The sequence below is a fragment of the Bombus flavifrons genome, chromosome 1 (genome assembly GCF_040668555.2).
Source record: "Bombus flavifrons isolate JBK064 chromosome 1, iyBomFlav1_principal, whole genome shotgun sequence".
NCBI classification, from domain to species: domain Eukaryota; kingdom Metazoa; phylum Arthropoda; class Insecta; order Hymenoptera; family Apidae; genus Bombus; species Bombus flavifrons.
Window position 1 is genome coordinate 4,062,435 of NC_138442.1, and position 16,687 is coordinate 4,079,121.

A 16,687-nucleotide genomic window follows, 5' to 3' on the forward strand; every position below is an offset into this window, starting at 1 on the left:
ACCATAGATCACATGCAAGTAAAGAAGGTTCATTCATTTCTAACATTTTATTCACAGCAATAAAAGTATATTTTTCAATCTCTTAATAATTAAAATAAATTATCCTAGTATTTATATCGTCCCTCGAGGTACAACAGAATAAATGAGATATCAATAGATAATAATATTTACATATAATTAGCGATATATATAATCATTACTACTACAGTAAAGACAGAAACTAGTTGTATCTGTGTAAAAAAATATATTTATGCATGCATTATTCGTGCATAATTAAAGAACAATTGCGTATCGGTTAACTATGACATAAGTCATTATTAAAAAATGTATATTGGTTAAGTATAGTTAAAATATAACTTTAATTAACAGAAAATAAAAATATATATTTAAAAAAATTCAAGTTAATTTTGTTACATATTAAATATTTCAATTAGCGAGTCAACCTGCTTGAATTAAAATGTAAGAACTAATTGTATAGATAACAGTTTGGAACTGTTACATGTACATGTAAGTAATTTTAAGATTAAGATATCTAAATTTTTCGATTTAAAAAGATATTGCTAACTAGAATTATAATTGACCTACCATATTTTGTAGTACGTATATCTAAAATTTATCATGATTTATATATTACTATAATTAAATACTATATATTTTCTTGCCAGTAATTAATAGTATATAATAAATTAAATTTATTCGTTATTGATAAAATAAAAATTATTTTTAAATAATTCTTTAATAAAATGTAAACTTGAACAATTAGTAATCATTCAGTATGTATTAACAATTAATTACAGTTACGGAAACATATTGACATACATTTGCAATCGAAACATTTAATAAATAAATAGATTGCATTTTTGTTACGAATACTAATGAATTGAATAATAACCGCGAAATTTGAAATCCAAACAGATATGATATACGTATGTATGTAAGTATGTACTCTTCATACTTGTGTACAAAATAGCATAACATTAAACCAATAAACTTGCCTAATAATAAATCTTAAACGAATATAAACGATTAAGATCTAATTTATTTGGTATTAATATTTCTTCTAATAAATTTAAATATTTCTTGAAACAATAGCAAGGGGTGTGATGTTCTATCACCGCTGGGGATAACGTTCGCAACTTATTACACCTCAGACCGTTACACTTGGTTAACCAAGACAATCGAGATCAACGATTGCTTGCAACACACGTCAAAGGTAGCCTCGACTGTTGGTCAGACCTGTTTCTTTCTTCTAAACATTTTTTATCCTTCATCTTACTACATGTTATCAGTTTTTATACTAACAAAGATTCATATCGTTTCAGTGTTATTACAGCAGCGCTCGAACAGTGTATCTTACTAACTATCAATTTTGTCTTATTTAAGCGATTCGTGATATAAAAAACGAAAAACAGCTGTTAGATGATAAGATAAGTGCAATGATAGAAGATCGATATGCCACGACTAATATTTGCCACACTCTATCAAAAAATCCGAAAATACGATGCGCGGGATTTCACGATACGCGAAACTAATATTATTTCTATGCGTTGGGTCCATAATTTTTTGTGCAATTTTTGGTACTCTTCCAAGTATCCTCAGAAGAGTTAATAATGTGGTTGTGAAACAAATGAAACACCGACAACAAATAAAAGAAGAATTACTAAGAAATGAACAGGTACATCTGTATTTGATTTTATTAAGATTAATCTATAATTCTTTTTCTTTTGATTGTGCTATTATGAAAATGAAAAAGTTTATATATATTTCCTGTACTATTGAGTAAAACACGTTAGTAGTTTAAGTAAGTTTCATAGAGTCTCTATTAGGACTTACATGTACAGGGTTATTCACTTAATTCGGAACCCGCGTTTGCAAGAACATAAGAAAATGGCAACAGTGTAATATATGCACTTACCACTACAATCAAATGTCACTCGCTATCTATGAGCTGTTCCCACATGTAACTTAATTTTTTCTTTAAATAACTGAAATCTTGGATTATATTTACCTGAAATTGAATTTATTTGAAATTAATTTGAAAAAAAGTAATTACAATGCAATTTTTTTTACTTAAAAGTACACTCAATTGCCAGGATTATTAGCGCATTACAATGAAATTGTTCACATTTTTACAAACATCGCGACTCTTTCTCCACATTGTTTGGTAATGTTTATTTTCAACGTATTAAACATTTTCTTCTACGTCTTACTGCAAAAGTTATTCACGATCACTTTCTACAAATTGACCGTTATTACCTGATTTTGAATCATTCTGCTGTGAATACGTCGAATGTAAGAATAAAAATTGAACAGAGCAATTGAGATACGAGATACCTCACAGAATTCTAGTTTAAAAAAATAGAAATTAATTTAATTCTTGCATTGTAGTGCTTGAGTTCGGACTACTCAGCAAAAGCTACTTGTTTATGACACAATCATTTATAAATCGTCAAAATAAAAAAATAGTTCTCATATTTTTTTATTTCATTGTTATAAAGTTGTTTTTGATTAAATTGTTGAGATTCTTGTCAACAAAATGATATCGAACATGGTTATACCCTTGAAAGATGGACAGTTCAGTAAACTGCATGGAAGACGGTATCTATGTTCGTTCAGATATAACATTCTGAGATTGCTTTCTTTACAACAATTTCAATTTTAAATAAGAAAGATTTGTTGTAATTACACTTCAGGTAAGCATAATCCAAGATATCAGTTATTTAAAGAAAAAATTAAGTTACATGTGACAACAGAACCGGCTGCACTTGCTTGCTTGAATGGTTTAGGAGCGCGCAGGGACATGAAATCGTCGGGCGAAAACATGGGATTCTCAGTGATCGTCTTGTCCTTATTGTGCCAAATTTAAAGTGCTCCGACGATAACTAAACCACTTCATGCTCTCGCCTAATTATACTTCTAGCAACAGCTCATAGATGGGGAGTGACATTCGATTGTAGTAGTAAGTGTATGTTATACTGTTGCCATTTTCTTATGTTCTCGTAAGCGCGGGTTCCGAATTAAGTGAATAACTCTTATAGTATTACTAATTTGTGCCTTTATCCGTATCAGATTGAAACGACGTCTGTACTTGGAAAATGGCTCTTGTCTTCTGAAGGAAGTTTAACACCACCGATAATAAATAAGAGAAGGGAACCGTATTTGATCTTAATTTGGAAGCACGGAATGTTTTTGGAACGTAGGCACATCAGACGTTTTACGAATAAAAAGTTAATAAAATTATATTAAAAACTTGTTTGTTATGAGATATAAATATGCACTTGTTAATTTACAGTAATGCTTGCTGAAATTACAATAAATCAGGTCTTTGCATTATTCAGGTTGTCTCATCTGATATGTTGATTTATATCACTATTATTATCCGTAACAAAAAATGCTTCAAATAAAAATAGAATGGTTGCGAAGGAGGTACATTAATCAATGCACCTCAATATTCTCCGTAAAAAAGTATTGATCCCTGTATGTCGAAAAGTTATTGTTAAAGTAAAAGTTAATTGTAAAAGCTTTCGTACGAAAGATAAGGAAAACAAATACAAAAGTATTGCCTTATATCTTTCCATGTCTTTCACACAATAAGGTTTACAAAATAAAAATTGAAATATCTATTAAACTAGTAGCTTTTCGACATAAATAGGTTAATAATTTTTTGTAGAGTATCTCGATCTGCATTAATTAATGTATTAAAAAAAGATATGATTCTATTTAGAAAAACAAAAAAGTTTTTTTCAGATGTTCACATGACCTTTACACGACCACCTAAAGAAAAACTAATAACATCAGAATATGTCCCCCTTGAAGCCATACAATTTTTACCTGAAATATTTTTCATTACGAATAGTAATAATAACATAAATCAAAGTGACAATATCAGATGAGACATCCCGTGTAATTCTCGCTGAACAAGTTGCGATTGTTTTGCAATACTTTTCAATTTCTCGATAAGAACAAATGACAGATATAACAAAAGCGAATTAGAAAGATATACATAGTGTGTCAAGAAACAACGGTCGAGCCCTGACGCTCTCAAGGGATGTCGCATACGTTACAATGAATGATCAAATTATACAAATATCAACTTCTACTAATTTTCATTTTATTTTCTCAATTTCTATAATTTCTATCTTATCAATACAAATATAATGATATAAATAAGTTTTATAGATAACAATATTACTAATTAATAGAGTAGTCACAGAATTATCAATAATTTCCAGGATATAAAACGAATTTCTGTTAAAACTAATCTGAGTTGTCTTGTTATTAAGTCATTCATTCATTTCATTCAATCATCTCATTAAATAAAAATTCTATACAATGTGCCCGGTCTATCTAGAAACGTTCAGACATCTCGAAAAATATAAATGACACGAAAAAGTGTTTCAGACAAAACTTGTATGATATCAAGGAGGACATACTATATCCTTGTCTATTTGACCATGCGATAACGTTAAAACATATGAAGATGATATTAAATTTTTCAAAGTCAATCCTATGAAGGTCATATTAAAACTTTCAAGTAGGTATCTGCATTTTTTATTACATATACTTGGCATTGAGACATTTTCCAAACGTTACAAACTTGTGTCTCCCACCATGTGCTATCGAAATACGAACTTTTAAATTCGATAAAGCGATACAAGAAACTAAAAAGGAAAGTGACTGACCGACTGACTGTTTTGGAAATATATACCAATGGTGGCATTATGAAAAACATCTTTATGTATCCTCGTGATGTATATCGGATGACGCTAATGTCGACGGCACGCAGCATGTCGAATTTAAAAGGTCATATTTCGATAGCAGATAATGCAAAAGACATAAGTTTGTAGCATTTTAGAAACATATCGATATCAGATATATGTAATAAAAAATGTAGATTCCCATTTGAAAATTGTAATAGGATCTTCAAAGGACGTTTCATAGTCACCGGAAAATCAAATGAGCAAGAGTATAGTATGTCACTTAAGTGCTCGATCGTCGTTGCTTAATATACTGTCTTTCTCGTCTATCCTTCCTATATCTATTCACTATTTTCGACAATCGGTTTAATAAATTCGGACTATATTGAGTTTGAGATATAAAGATGTGAGTTACTGAAATTTAAGTAAAGCAATTGTATGAAATTAAATTTAAACGAGTATTACTGTAATAATATTAGTACATATACTTTAAACTATAATTCTATTTAACTTTGAACTGAAATGTACTTCTATTTTAGGTTTTCACCTTGGGAAAATTGTACAGTAAAATGTGTACTAAGTTACCAATCCAAAGATTTAAATATAGCAGATGCAGTTGTGTTTCATTTGCATCTGACACAAAATGTACTGGAGTTGCCAATCAGAACACGGTGGAATCAGAGGTGGATCTTTTTGACTGATGAATCGCCAATAAACACTTTTATCTATGGAAATCAACAATTGTCTAAATATAATGGTTTATTTAACTGGTCAATGACGTATCGAATGAATAGCGATGTACCAATACCTTACGGCAGAACGATTTCTACTTCGTTTATAAATTCACCAAATATAAATTTTTCGAAGGATCTAATACAAAAATCAAAAACTAAACTGGTCACTGTGATGGGTAGTAATTGCGGGGGCACTAATGATCGATGGAAATATATTAACGAATTGAAAGTAATTCTCGGTAATGATCTTGATATATATGGAAAATGTTTAAATGGTAATACGACCGCATGTCCGGGTCATTTCGATAAAGATTGTTCTGTTTTAAATTCCTACAAGTTTTATTTAGCTTTTGAAAATTCAAATTGTAGAGAATACTTAACAGAGAAAGTATTCTGGCATGGTTATCACAAATTAGCAATACCAGTAATAATGGGTGCACCAAAGAAAGATTGCGAGAAATTATTACCACCACATTCGTTCCTTCACGTTAGTGATTTTGTTAATCCGAGAGCTTTAGCAGATTATATTCGCTATCTTAATAAGTACGATAATAAATATTTCGAGTTCCATGAGTGGCGTAAATATTACAAAGTAATCAACGAACATGGTTATTTTGGCAGCATGTCACGACATTATTGCCGTATTTGCGAAGCTCTTCATTATAATTCTCCTGCTCCCAAAGTGTACGAGGATATGGAATTGTTTTGGAACAAAAAACGAGATTGTACTCTCTGATATATTTAAATTTTATTTGTCTTTGTATTATATTGTTATCACTGTTTAACGTTACTGAATTAAATTTTTATCCGTTAAACTTATAGTTTGTTATTTTTTGTTTGTAATTGTTTTGTTTTGATTATCGCGTAATATTTATTATAAATAAATTGAATAAAAACATCAAATACACTATAGATCCTATAATTTTTCATACCAAACTGCTATAAACATTTTATACATATAAGATTTATGTTAATTGTAACATCGATTACAATTTAGATATTTCATTGTAATTAAATAACAAATAGAAAATGTATGCATAAAATATAATAATTACGTATAACGTATATATAAGAAAAAAATATTTAGCTATGAATTATATAACATACTATTGCAAAATATTTTATCTTGAAAGTGTAAGGTCTGCATACGATGCGAAATAAATAGATAAAAAATAGTATTAGGTTAGAATGTTTGACTATTTTAATATTAACATTGTACGTATCAAAATAAAAGCTTCAATCATGTTACGTAAAACTTTTTCCGACAATATTTATGAATCTTTATAAGATATGATAATAAAACATTTTATTGACAAATTTTTCAAAATAGATTCGTGAATGTTCCAATGTACAGTATCGTAAATTCAAAACTCTGTTACGTTTCCACGGTGCTAAAACAACAATATTTAGCGAAATATCGTATTGTTTTTTATCCTATATTGCGTTGTAAAATACATCACGTCAATCCTTCTGTAATTATGGCTTCAAAGTGTTTTAATGGATGTAACGATCACTACAATGGTGTAACTATTGACTCAAATGACGAAATTTGTACATCTGAAGTGTTCGCTCGTCGTCTTACAGGTTTATAACATAAAATGATAATAATTCTTAAACATATTTATAAATTATTACTTATTTTATCAAAATTGAGAAACTTTGACAAAAATTTTTGTTAGAAATTAATATTTGTTTATTATAATTTTTGTAGCATCTTTACAAAAATGGAAAGAAAATAAAAAACGCACAATATGGTTCCGTGTACATTTACCACAATCAGAATGGATACCGTTACTTGTGAAAGAAGGATTCAAATTTCATCATGCAAAACAAGAATATGTTATGCTTTATCGATGGTTAGTTACAGATGAGGAATGCAATGTTCCACACTATGCACACACCAATTTAGGAGTCGGAGGATTTGTCTATAATGAGGAAACTAAAGAAATTTTAGTTATCAAAGAGAAATATGCAAATGGTCCACCTATTTGGAAATTACCAGGTGGTTATGTGGAACCAGGTATACAAATTTTTTATAAACTAGTAAATTAGTACAGTATAGCTAATAATCTTTCTGTTATCATATATGTACTTCATGTTTTTAATATAATATATAATATAATATAATAATTTTTTAACAGTTTTTTATTTTATTGTAGGAGAAGATTTAGAAGAAGCTGTAAAAAGAGAAGTTTTAGAAGAGACTGGTGTTCAAACTACTTTTAGATGTATAATAGGTTTCAGACACGTTCATGGTTACGCCTTTGGCTGTTCTGACATATACATGATTGCTTATTTATCACCTATTGATATCAATATTAAAAAATGTGAAAAAGAAATTTCTGATTGCAGATGGATGAAGGTAATTTTTATTATCTGCTCATAAATAGTTTGTTACTGTAACTGTTTATTGTTCTCCCAGGTAAATGATTATTTAGAGCATCCAGAAGTATCTGAAAATAATAAACAAATTGCAAAAAAGATAATGGAATTTTTCAAACACAAAATGGGGATTGTTGTGAACCATGAAATACATTTTGCAACAAACAAACCTATTTGTGTATACAGCATATCCAAAATCGGTGATGCATAGCATTACACAGAATGATTAAAATGTATACATATGGTCAATTAATTTCATAGTCTGGAGCGATCTAAAATAATAATTATCTTAGAAAATGAACAAATCAAAATAAAATTTAATGTTTTAGATACATTTTTTAAATATAAGAAGTATAAAATATTTATCTTATCTTATATAGAGTAAATTAATCAAAATTACGTAGAAGTAATTCACACTATATAAGCTAAATAAAGGATAATCTAAGAAAAATAAAATTTATTGATTTTATTAAACATTCTATTATTATGTTATGTATATATAGCTTTGAATTAAATATATAAGTTGTTTAAATTCTGTAACTAAGGATTATAACATTAGGATTATAACATAAGGATTATAAAATCGATATAAATAACAAATAAACTGCAAAAAAAACATGAAACAAATTGTAACGTATTATATGTATACATATTTAAATTCCATTTTCCAAAATTATGAGAAAAAGTGGAACAAAAAGTGCAAATTTGACTTGAGAAAAAAATAAATAAAGAAAATATACAAAAAAAGGAATATTGTATAAAAAAAATTGTATTAAAATATTTTCTTACCCAAATGTTCCTTGAAAACCCAGCTTTATGTTGGAAAGTAGCTTCTTCAGTTTTGTTTACATTCTTCTTTGTCACACTTTAGTCGATGATTGACAAGTTCTCCAGGAAGATGGAAGAGCACGTATTTGGTTAAGGTTAAGGTTATAGAATATTACTTTGTTGACAATTCGACTAATTTTTCCTGTAAGAAATATTACGTGAATAATTTGACGAGAATTCATATGTAGAAGAGTGTTCAATAAGGCACAAGATTTGTTGCCAAGATGAGTAAGATGTATACAACCGCCAACCTTTCGGACAAAGAATTAAAGGAAGAAGGAAATCGTCTTTTCAATCTTCACAAATACGAGGATGCTGCGCACTGCTACACCAAAGCAATTGTGAGTGCCACTATGAATCTATGCAGGCAAGTTACGACATTGCATCTCATTGCTGCAGATTAAAAATCCAACCCAAGCACTATACTTTACGAACCGAGCGCTGTGTAACCTGAAATTGAAACGATGGGAATCGTCCTGTCTAGACTGCAGACGTGCTCTCGATATTGATCCATGTCTGGTGAAGGGTCATTTTTTCTTGGGTCTAGCTCTTCTTCAAATGGAACTCTTTGATGAAGCTGTTAAACATTTACAGAGAGGTACGTACCTACATTTTTACTTAGGAATTTCACTGGCTTTTTCTTCTCATATGTTTCTTGCAAAGATTTCACTGTAGGTAAATATTCCGTGATAATTTCATAGTCTATATAAAATAATTATAAATTACATGAATAATATCTTGAGATTGACTAACGTTTATGATTTAACCATTTTATCAGTTTCATAATTCATCAAAAATAAATATTACATATTTGCATTCTGCAAAGTATCTTTTAATGGAAAGAATCTTATTTGGTCTCTAATATAGTTTGGCAATATACTCATTTGTGTATTTACATATTTATGCATTTATGTATCTTTAAAGAAGTTGCGCTGTATTATATTTTTAGTACTATAATATATTATGTATATATATCAGAGCATAATTATACAGAAGTATTTCATGGATATTCTTTTTTATGGTATTCATGGTTTTTACGGCAATGTGAAACTTGTCCTTCACATGGTTACACATCTGAAACAACTACTACAACATAGCTGTGGATTTGGCCAAGGAGCAAAAGCTAAATTATGGAGATGATATGACCAGCATTTTAAGGCAAGCGCGAAAACGTTGTTTCCAATTGAGAGAAGAACAGAGAATTGCACAAGATATTGAATTACAATCATATCTCAATCAATTGATAGTAGAAGATGCTGAACGAAGTTTAGCAGCTTTAAAGGAGCAAGAAGCAGCTAAAGATGCAGATGGTAAAAGTGAAGGGGAAGCTTTGTCTATTGAATTAACAAAAAAGAAAGAAGAGGTAGAAGAAAAAAGAGATATGTATATGGCTCACCTTAATGATCTATTTGCAAAAGTAGATGAAAGAAGAAGGGTGAGTTTATATTTTTTAATCATGTTTAGTTATGTGTAAATTAAAATAATTATATATTATTTGCAATTTTTATAAATATATGGAGCAGAAACGAGAAGTACCTGATTATTTATGTGGCAAAATTAGTTTCGAAATTTTGCAAGAACCTGTAATAACGCCAAGTGGAATTACATATGAACGAAAAGACATTGAAGAACACTTACAAAGGGTGGGACATTTTGACCCAGTTACTAGAGTTCGTTTAACTCAGGATCAATTAATCCCTAACTTAGCAATGAAGGAAGTAGTAGATACATTCTTGCAAGAAAATGAATGGGCATTATATTATTAATATGTAAAGTTAGGTTACCACCATATTTTTATGATAAATAATTACATCTATATTACGATTATTTTTGGGTCCTGTTATTTTATGTAAATGTGCATATCATTGCCTTGTCAACAGTAACTACATCATATATTTATATGAAATTAAACTTAATTCTTTTTTATATTAATAGAATGTATTTAATTTATACATGTGCAATCATTGATTAATTAAATAAGATTGACAAATTTTGACAAAATTTTTGAGAAATATTTCTTTTAGTTGATGAATTTATGTATTTATATATGAAATATTGAAAATAGCACACATAATACCTTCAAATGGGTTGTTAAGTAATATAGGTCATATAAGAGTGTTAAAACTGTATATGTTTTTCTGATAAATAATAAATTTATTGTTTGACGTATAATTAAATATTTTAATATTTCCCAATTATTTACATAATTAAATAAAAAATTTTGTGGTATTTTTAACTATGTTTACTTATATTAATATATAATATATATTACAATAATATATTTCACACTATCTTAAATTTCATTCTGTTAAGTATATTATATTATACATTCTCTAAAAATAAATATTTTTATGGACAAATATAATATATTACATTTATATGTATATGAAATTGATGTATGTTGTTTCTTTTTCAAGTAAGCAGTATTAATTGAATAAAAACAAATTTAAAGAAAAATTACATTTAATGCAATAATAGCAATAGCTCCAGCTACAATAGGTGGTATATAATATTGATAAAAAGCTGGATGAGGTGCTGCTCCCATTGAAAGTACAACCCAACCTAAGAAACATAATATACTGGATAGTATTTGAGATCGATTTTTATAATTATTGGAAGGAAGTTGCACCCATCCCATTGTACTGCATGTTACTAAAACTATCCAACTTTGAAGTAACAAAGGATCTTCGGAAGAAAGTCTCATATCATAACTAGAACAAGTTTACAGAAATTAATGATAGATGTGATTGATTGATTAAATTTATACACCAAAATAATAAATTGCAAACCTGAAATTTTTTGCCCATACAAGTACAGATGGTACAGCTGGAATAGCAGTAAAACACCAAAGTATGAATAGAATAAGATGATTGAATATTTTTTGTCTTGTATCATCATGTTCTCCTGAATTATTTTTCGTATTTCTGAATCGTCGTATCCAATTAAAATGTTGTAATGAAGCCATTAATAGTTCTTCTAAATAATCTTCATAGATTTTTGTCAAATTTAAAAAATAAAGAAAAACTGAAATTAGCATAGCTAAACCCCCACAAGTTACCGGGATTAAAGATAAGACAAGAATTGCAGTAATAAAAGGTAACTGACTCAATCCACCAAGCAGCCAATCTGACCATGTTGTTGAAAAGGCTATTGCGCGAGCTAGAAATCTGGAAAATCAATAGATTTATTCAAAAAGTTTTTATGTAACATTAACACATGCATTAATGTACTTAAAGTTTCTTACCTCACAGCAATACTATGAGCTACTGAACCAAGAAATATAATGGAACAGCATAATCCAATGGTAAATACGCAAACAATTGCTAAAGCAACTAAACATTCAAACATTAAGTTATAACAATATGAGAGGTATATTGTAATTACTATTATTGGAGTTTGTTTGAGACCATGATTAATTCTTGTAGATAAAAACAATAAAAGTAAACTAATAATCGTTGTATACAACAGGTACCAGCGATCCCTCACGATACAAGATATTCGATCTATAATTCCACCTTCTTCAATATTAATTATGTAAGAACATGCAGGATCTAAAGTTATCCTTAACTTTGGAAAAACGTTGGAATATTTATATCCAGTCTGGACTTTCATCGATTTCGGCCCATTATCCCTAAAATATTAAAATTGTTTGTCATAAAATATTTTAAAAATAAAAGCAAATTTACTTTAGTTATACTCACACGACCGTAAAAAATTGAATTTGTGTAACTACAATACCCCATGGTTCTAATAATTCAACTATTGCATGATGTTTTGGATCTGTACATTCAAATGCTTTAAGTTCAATAGCTACAACATCCATGGCGTTATCAAAATTGGCATAGTATCTAACATGTCCAAGATCAGATATTTTTTTGGTTTGAGGTATTATAAATAAATTTTTTAGTAAAGGTAAAGTACTCCTAATAGGTACAAGTCTTGTATTGTAAGAATATAAATCAACGTTTATAGTAATATAGTTTTCTAAACTGTCCGGTGTAATTCTAATTATAATATGTGTTACATCAGGGTATTTTATCTCTTGAAAATTTAAGTCAACAGTTTTTCTTAAGCGATGTAAAGGATCTGGTAAAATTCTTGTTCTGTTTGTCAGGTTCCAACCCCAATTGCTAAATTAAAAATAGAATTTTATAATAATAGTTTGATGAGCTTTTGTAATCTTTGCTTTAAGACAATAATATATAACTTTACCAAACTCTTGATTGTCCTTGTATATTAGATGCTGTACACGCAAATAACCAATCTTTGGATTCTAAATTAATGGTATCAATAGTTAAATAATTTGGTTGTCCATTCAATCTAATCATAAGATAGATAGGAGATGTTCTTTTAGGCAAGTCTTTGTTGGTCCATACATAATGCCTTTGAATGTTCTCTATCCATTCATTGCTAGGTTCAAATTGTATTGTTTCTTTATAAGAATATAATCTTTTTCCAGAAGCACGCTGTAAAATTAATTGTTAGTTTAAATGCTATTATTAAAAGTACATTAAAACTTATTAAAAGTACATTAAAATATTTTCTTACATGATAAAAGTGATACGATAATGCTTGCATTCTTTCTTTAGCTGTAGAAAAAATTTTAGGTGGTTTTTGTGTATAATTAACAGAATCAAATAATGAACGTACAACAGACAGTACTAATTGTTTACACCACAAAATACTCAAATGATCTGTAGATTTCCAAACATCTGGCATAGTATTAGAAAGAACATTAATATCTGCTGTAGGATCTAGGATTTGAGCTGAAGTTATTAGTATATCTCGTGGTCCACCTCCTATTGATACTACACTTGTCCCTGCATCTTTTATTTCACTTAAGCGTTTTTCTAGATTCTGGTAATAATTGGCAAAAGTGTGGTCTAATATCAAAGTAGCTGTATGAGGAGTAGCTAAAGCAATAATAATGCTTGCAACACTAGCATTTACATTTGGTGTCATTACAATAGAACCTTTAGCTATAATACCTCCCTAAAAAAATGAACAGATATTTTAATATCTTTACTAAAATAAGTATAGTATTATTATATTTACCATTGAATGTCCTATGAGCACAATATTATCTATGTTAGTTTTGTATAAACTCAATATTTTTTGTATACAGTGTGAAACATATACTGTCTCTTCCATTAATACACCTTGAATTAATTAATAAATTATCATTTAATTTTTCTAATCTTTTAAATAAAGTATAAATATTTGAAAAACTATGGAGACAATAATAGAGCTAACTATTCAATAAAATTGTTTTTTTCATTCATACCTCCATATAAAGCAGAATAATCATTGCCAAATGAAACAGTAAAATAATCAAAATGAAATGGAGTCCTATCTTTTAAGCTTTTCCTCAAACTGACAGAAGCAAGGGATCTTACTAGAAACAATAGAAGTATTAACAATTATTCAAACGGAGACATAATTTTTAACAGATTTTAAGAACCTTGCTCATGAGATCCAGCATTGCCAGGTATAAAAAGTACTGGTATTCCTGAGAAGTACATTCTTCTAAGCTTCTCGGTAACAAAACCTTCTCCATAGGCGTATAATCTATATCTTGGATATTGTTCTTGTATCTCATTATCCAAAGAGATTCTCTAATATTTGTGTGAATATATGTATAAATGTCTCTTGTATTATATAAATGTATTATATACAATGTCAAATTACTATTATTATTAATAATAATTTTTAAACTATTATTACTAAATTTTAATAGAATTAGAAATGAGAGAAATATGATCGAGTCAAAGTTATAAGGAATGTTATTTAACAATAATGTTTAAAAAGAGTACAGACAAGATTAGTATGGTATTCTTTATGGTATTCTATTAAAAATATTCATTTTGTTTACATACCACATACTGTGGGTATTCAAACATATATGTCATATCACAAGTATTGTCTTCAAAATCCGTAATGTAAAGAGCAGCTCCAAGTATGTAGAGTAAGAGAATTAACATTAAAAATAAAAAAAATGTCGTATAAACTAATACAGATTTTATTAGAAACATTTTATTTAATAATAAAAAAAATGTTATATCCTTTTAATGGAAGTAAGCATTACTATCTCGACACAAAAATTGGGAAAATATTATATATCTGTCGTTGTATTTAATATAGTGCACTTATATTATATTATATTATGAGAGAATATGAATGAATATAAATAAATATATTTGTTTTTTTTATATTCTTTAAGTTATACAACATGGTTATGGTTTATGGTTTAATAATAAAATGAAGTTAGTTATATAGCCTAGGGTCACCCCAGGATCATATAAGCAAGTTTGGACACTCCTATATTGGTAAACATACAAGAAACCGTCCGAAAATTGAGTCATAAAAAATCAATATGGAAGACATGAAGGTTCTCGTTCTGCACATGCGTGACATGCTGTGAATGTTTCAGACAGAGGCAGAGATACCCTACTCATTTCTGTCTGTCTTGTAGAACGAGACCCTTCGTGTATTCATGTTGATTTTTCACAACTCAATTTTTGGATGGTTTTCTCTAGTGAATGTAGAGACCTATTTGTACAGGATAGAGTGAAAATTGTAGTAAAACTGGATGGGATTATTGTACATGGAAAAATAAAAGAAACTTTAGTATAACATTTTTCATCTTAGGCTTCGTTACCGAGAAAATTGAGTTTGAAAATGGTTTAACTGTAGTTTGTCGAACATTTAAATTATTGCCTTTTTTATTTCTCATGTAATAGTTTTAACGTGTAGAATCTAAAAATACAAGTCTTAAGTTTCTAGGAATCTAACGATTCAAAAGTTATGCGTACATAAAACTGAGCATTTTGAGCATATTTTATAGGTTAGTACGATACCATATTGCTTCATCCATCATCTGATTGGTTAAACACCATAATCATATTACCAGGTCTCGATACTTGCGTCCGAAAATTGAGTTATGAAAAATCGTAAAATTGTAAATGCGTAACATGCTATGAATGTTTCAGAATAAGAGATTCTCTACTCATCCATTTGTCTCGCAAGAAAGAGAACTTCAATTTCTGGACAGTTTTCCTAAGCGAGTGTCGAGCTGTGTTTATATGTTAAGTATACATATACATACGTATAATGTATAAAAATACATATAATACAACCTTATTAATATTATTATAATATAAACACAATCTTATTTTCATCGAGTAAGAGCGAGTCAAGAATATGTATGAATGAATAGAACCTGGTTGATTAGATTGATTGTGTGCAGTTTGGTTATTTGTAAAGGTAGAAGAGGGATGCGATAAAAATTTGAATTATATGTGAAAAAGTAATTAGGTCATTACACAAAAGTGGCGATTGATATATGAATAAAAAAATTACTGTTAATTATTTAACTGTCCAGGTCCTAAATAATTTTACTACGCACAATTTATTTAAAAATTAGCAAACCATGTATTGGAACAGAATACTCTCGATAATTATATTGTTTCTTTGCTATGGTTTCTAAGATTATTTTATATTATCAAAGAAAGTATTGATAATTCAGCAGGTATGTAAAATATATTTAGTAAATTAATTTTATATAACGTTCAGTAGATGTATAATTCCATAGTAATAAATAATAAAATTGATAAAAAACATTTGTGAAAATTATTGATAATATATCCTATTTATTTTATGCAATATATATTAACAATTTTTTAAAAAACAAATTACTAGTGTCTAGATAGTTAGATTAATGTTTTATAATAAAGTTGTTAATATTCATTATCAAACTGTGGCTGATATTTTCTTTCACTGTGGTAAATTATATACTGTTGTAAAATTTGTTAAATCATATTCTTAATCTTTTAGTTATTCCTATTTCTAAATAGTAATGTTTTATTTATTTACAAATCCTATAAAAAAATATTGCAAATCATATTGAAATCATTGAGTATATGCAAAATTAAATACCAAACAAAGATAATGAAAATTTGTCATATCTATAGATTTTGACCATTTGTAAACAAACTAAATTGAAATTTGAATTTCCAGTTTCTTGAAATGTTGCGCATTTATGCTCGA

At 28.3% G+C, this 16,687-nt stretch overlaps 4 protein-coding genes and 1 long non-coding RNA gene across 9 annotated transcripts; 4 read left to right on the forward strand and 1 right to left on the reverse strand.

Moving 5' to 3' along the window:
• The first annotated feature begins 494 nt into the window (after window positions 1-494).
• On the forward strand, window positions 495-1,392 carry LOC138178008 (uncharacterized). The gene is made up of 3 exons (XR_011172580.1): window positions 495-507; window positions 1,093-1,213; window positions 1,323-1,392. It is a non-coding gene; the product is annotated as an uncharacterized LOC138178008 (long non-coding RNA).
• Window positions 1,393-1,400: 8 nt separating this feature from the next.
• LOC138177903 (alpha-(1,3)-fucosyltransferase 7) lies at window positions 1,401-6,246 on the forward strand. Its single transcript, XM_069109216.1, has 3 exons — window positions 1,401-1,675; window positions 3,070-3,227; window positions 5,237-6,246. Exons 1-3 carry the CDS (start codon window positions 1,502-1,504, stop codon window positions 6,165-6,167), a joined length of 1,263 nt encoding a protein of 420 aa, XP_068965317.1. The 5' UTR covers window positions 1,401-1,501; the 3' UTR covers window positions 6,168-6,246.
• A 251-nt stretch (window positions 6,247-6,497) lies between these two features.
• LOC138177947 (uncharacterized) lies at window positions 6,498-8,524 on the forward strand. Of its 3 annotated transcripts, XM_069109321.1 has the most exons (5): window positions 6,507-6,646; window positions 6,762-7,015; window positions 7,143-7,451; window positions 7,573-7,793; window positions 7,854-8,524. In XM_069109321.1, exons 2-5 carry the CDS (start codon window positions 6,778-6,780, stop codon window positions 8,022-8,024), a joined length of 939 nt encoding a protein of 312 aa, XP_068965422.1. In that variant the 5' UTR covers window positions 6,507-6,646; window positions 6,762-6,777; the 3' UTR covers window positions 8,025-8,524. The 3 variants fall into 3 exon arrangements, with proteins under 3 accessions (XP_068965413.1, XP_068965422.1, XP_068965431.1); XM_069109312.1 differs by having other exon boundaries at window positions 6,498-7,015; XM_069109330.1 differs by having other exon boundaries at window positions 6,526-7,015; window positions 7,591-7,793; window positions 7,854-8,521.
• Window positions 8,525-8,665: 141 nt separating this feature from the next.
• Window positions 8,666-10,818, forward strand: STUB1 (STIP1 homology and U-box containing protein 1). Of its 2 annotated transcripts, none has more exons than XM_069109345.1 (5): window positions 8,666-8,742; window positions 8,830-8,982; window positions 9,041-9,239; window positions 9,739-10,076; window positions 10,165-10,818. In XM_069109345.1, exons 2-5 carry the CDS (start codon window positions 8,866-8,868, stop codon window positions 10,405-10,407), a joined length of 897 nt encoding a protein of 298 aa, XP_068965446.1. In that variant the 5' UTR covers window positions 8,666-8,742; window positions 8,830-8,865; the 3' UTR covers window positions 10,408-10,818. The 2 variants fall into 2 exon arrangements, with proteins under 2 accessions (XP_068965446.1, XP_068965457.1); XM_069109356.1 differs by having other exon boundaries at window positions 8,684-8,736.
• Window positions 10,819-10,898: 80 nt separating this feature from the next.
• On the reverse strand, window positions 10,899-14,939 carry PGAP1 (GPI inositol-deacylase). 2 transcript variants are annotated; one of them, XM_069109085.1, is made up of 10 exons: window positions 14,518-14,939; window positions 14,103-14,256; window positions 13,926-14,036; window positions 13,697-13,800; window positions 13,190-13,633; window positions 12,854-13,107; window positions 12,343-12,771; window positions 11,886-12,272; window positions 11,431-11,808; window positions 10,899-11,352 (listed from the first exon to the last, which is right to left on the reverse strand). In XM_069109085.1, the coding sequence occupies exons 1-10, from the start codon at window positions 14,671-14,673 to the stop codon at window positions 11,088-11,090; spliced, it is 2,682 nt and encodes an 893-aa protein (XP_068965186.1). In that variant the 5' UTR covers window positions 14,674-14,939; the 3' UTR covers window positions 10,899-11,087. The 2 variants fall into 2 exon arrangements, with proteins under 2 accessions (XP_068965186.1, XP_068965195.1); XM_069109094.1 differs by lacking the exon at window positions 14,518-14,939 and having other exon boundaries at window positions 13,926-14,032; window positions 14,103-14,244.
• Window positions 14,940-16,687: the final 1,748 nt, after the last annotated feature.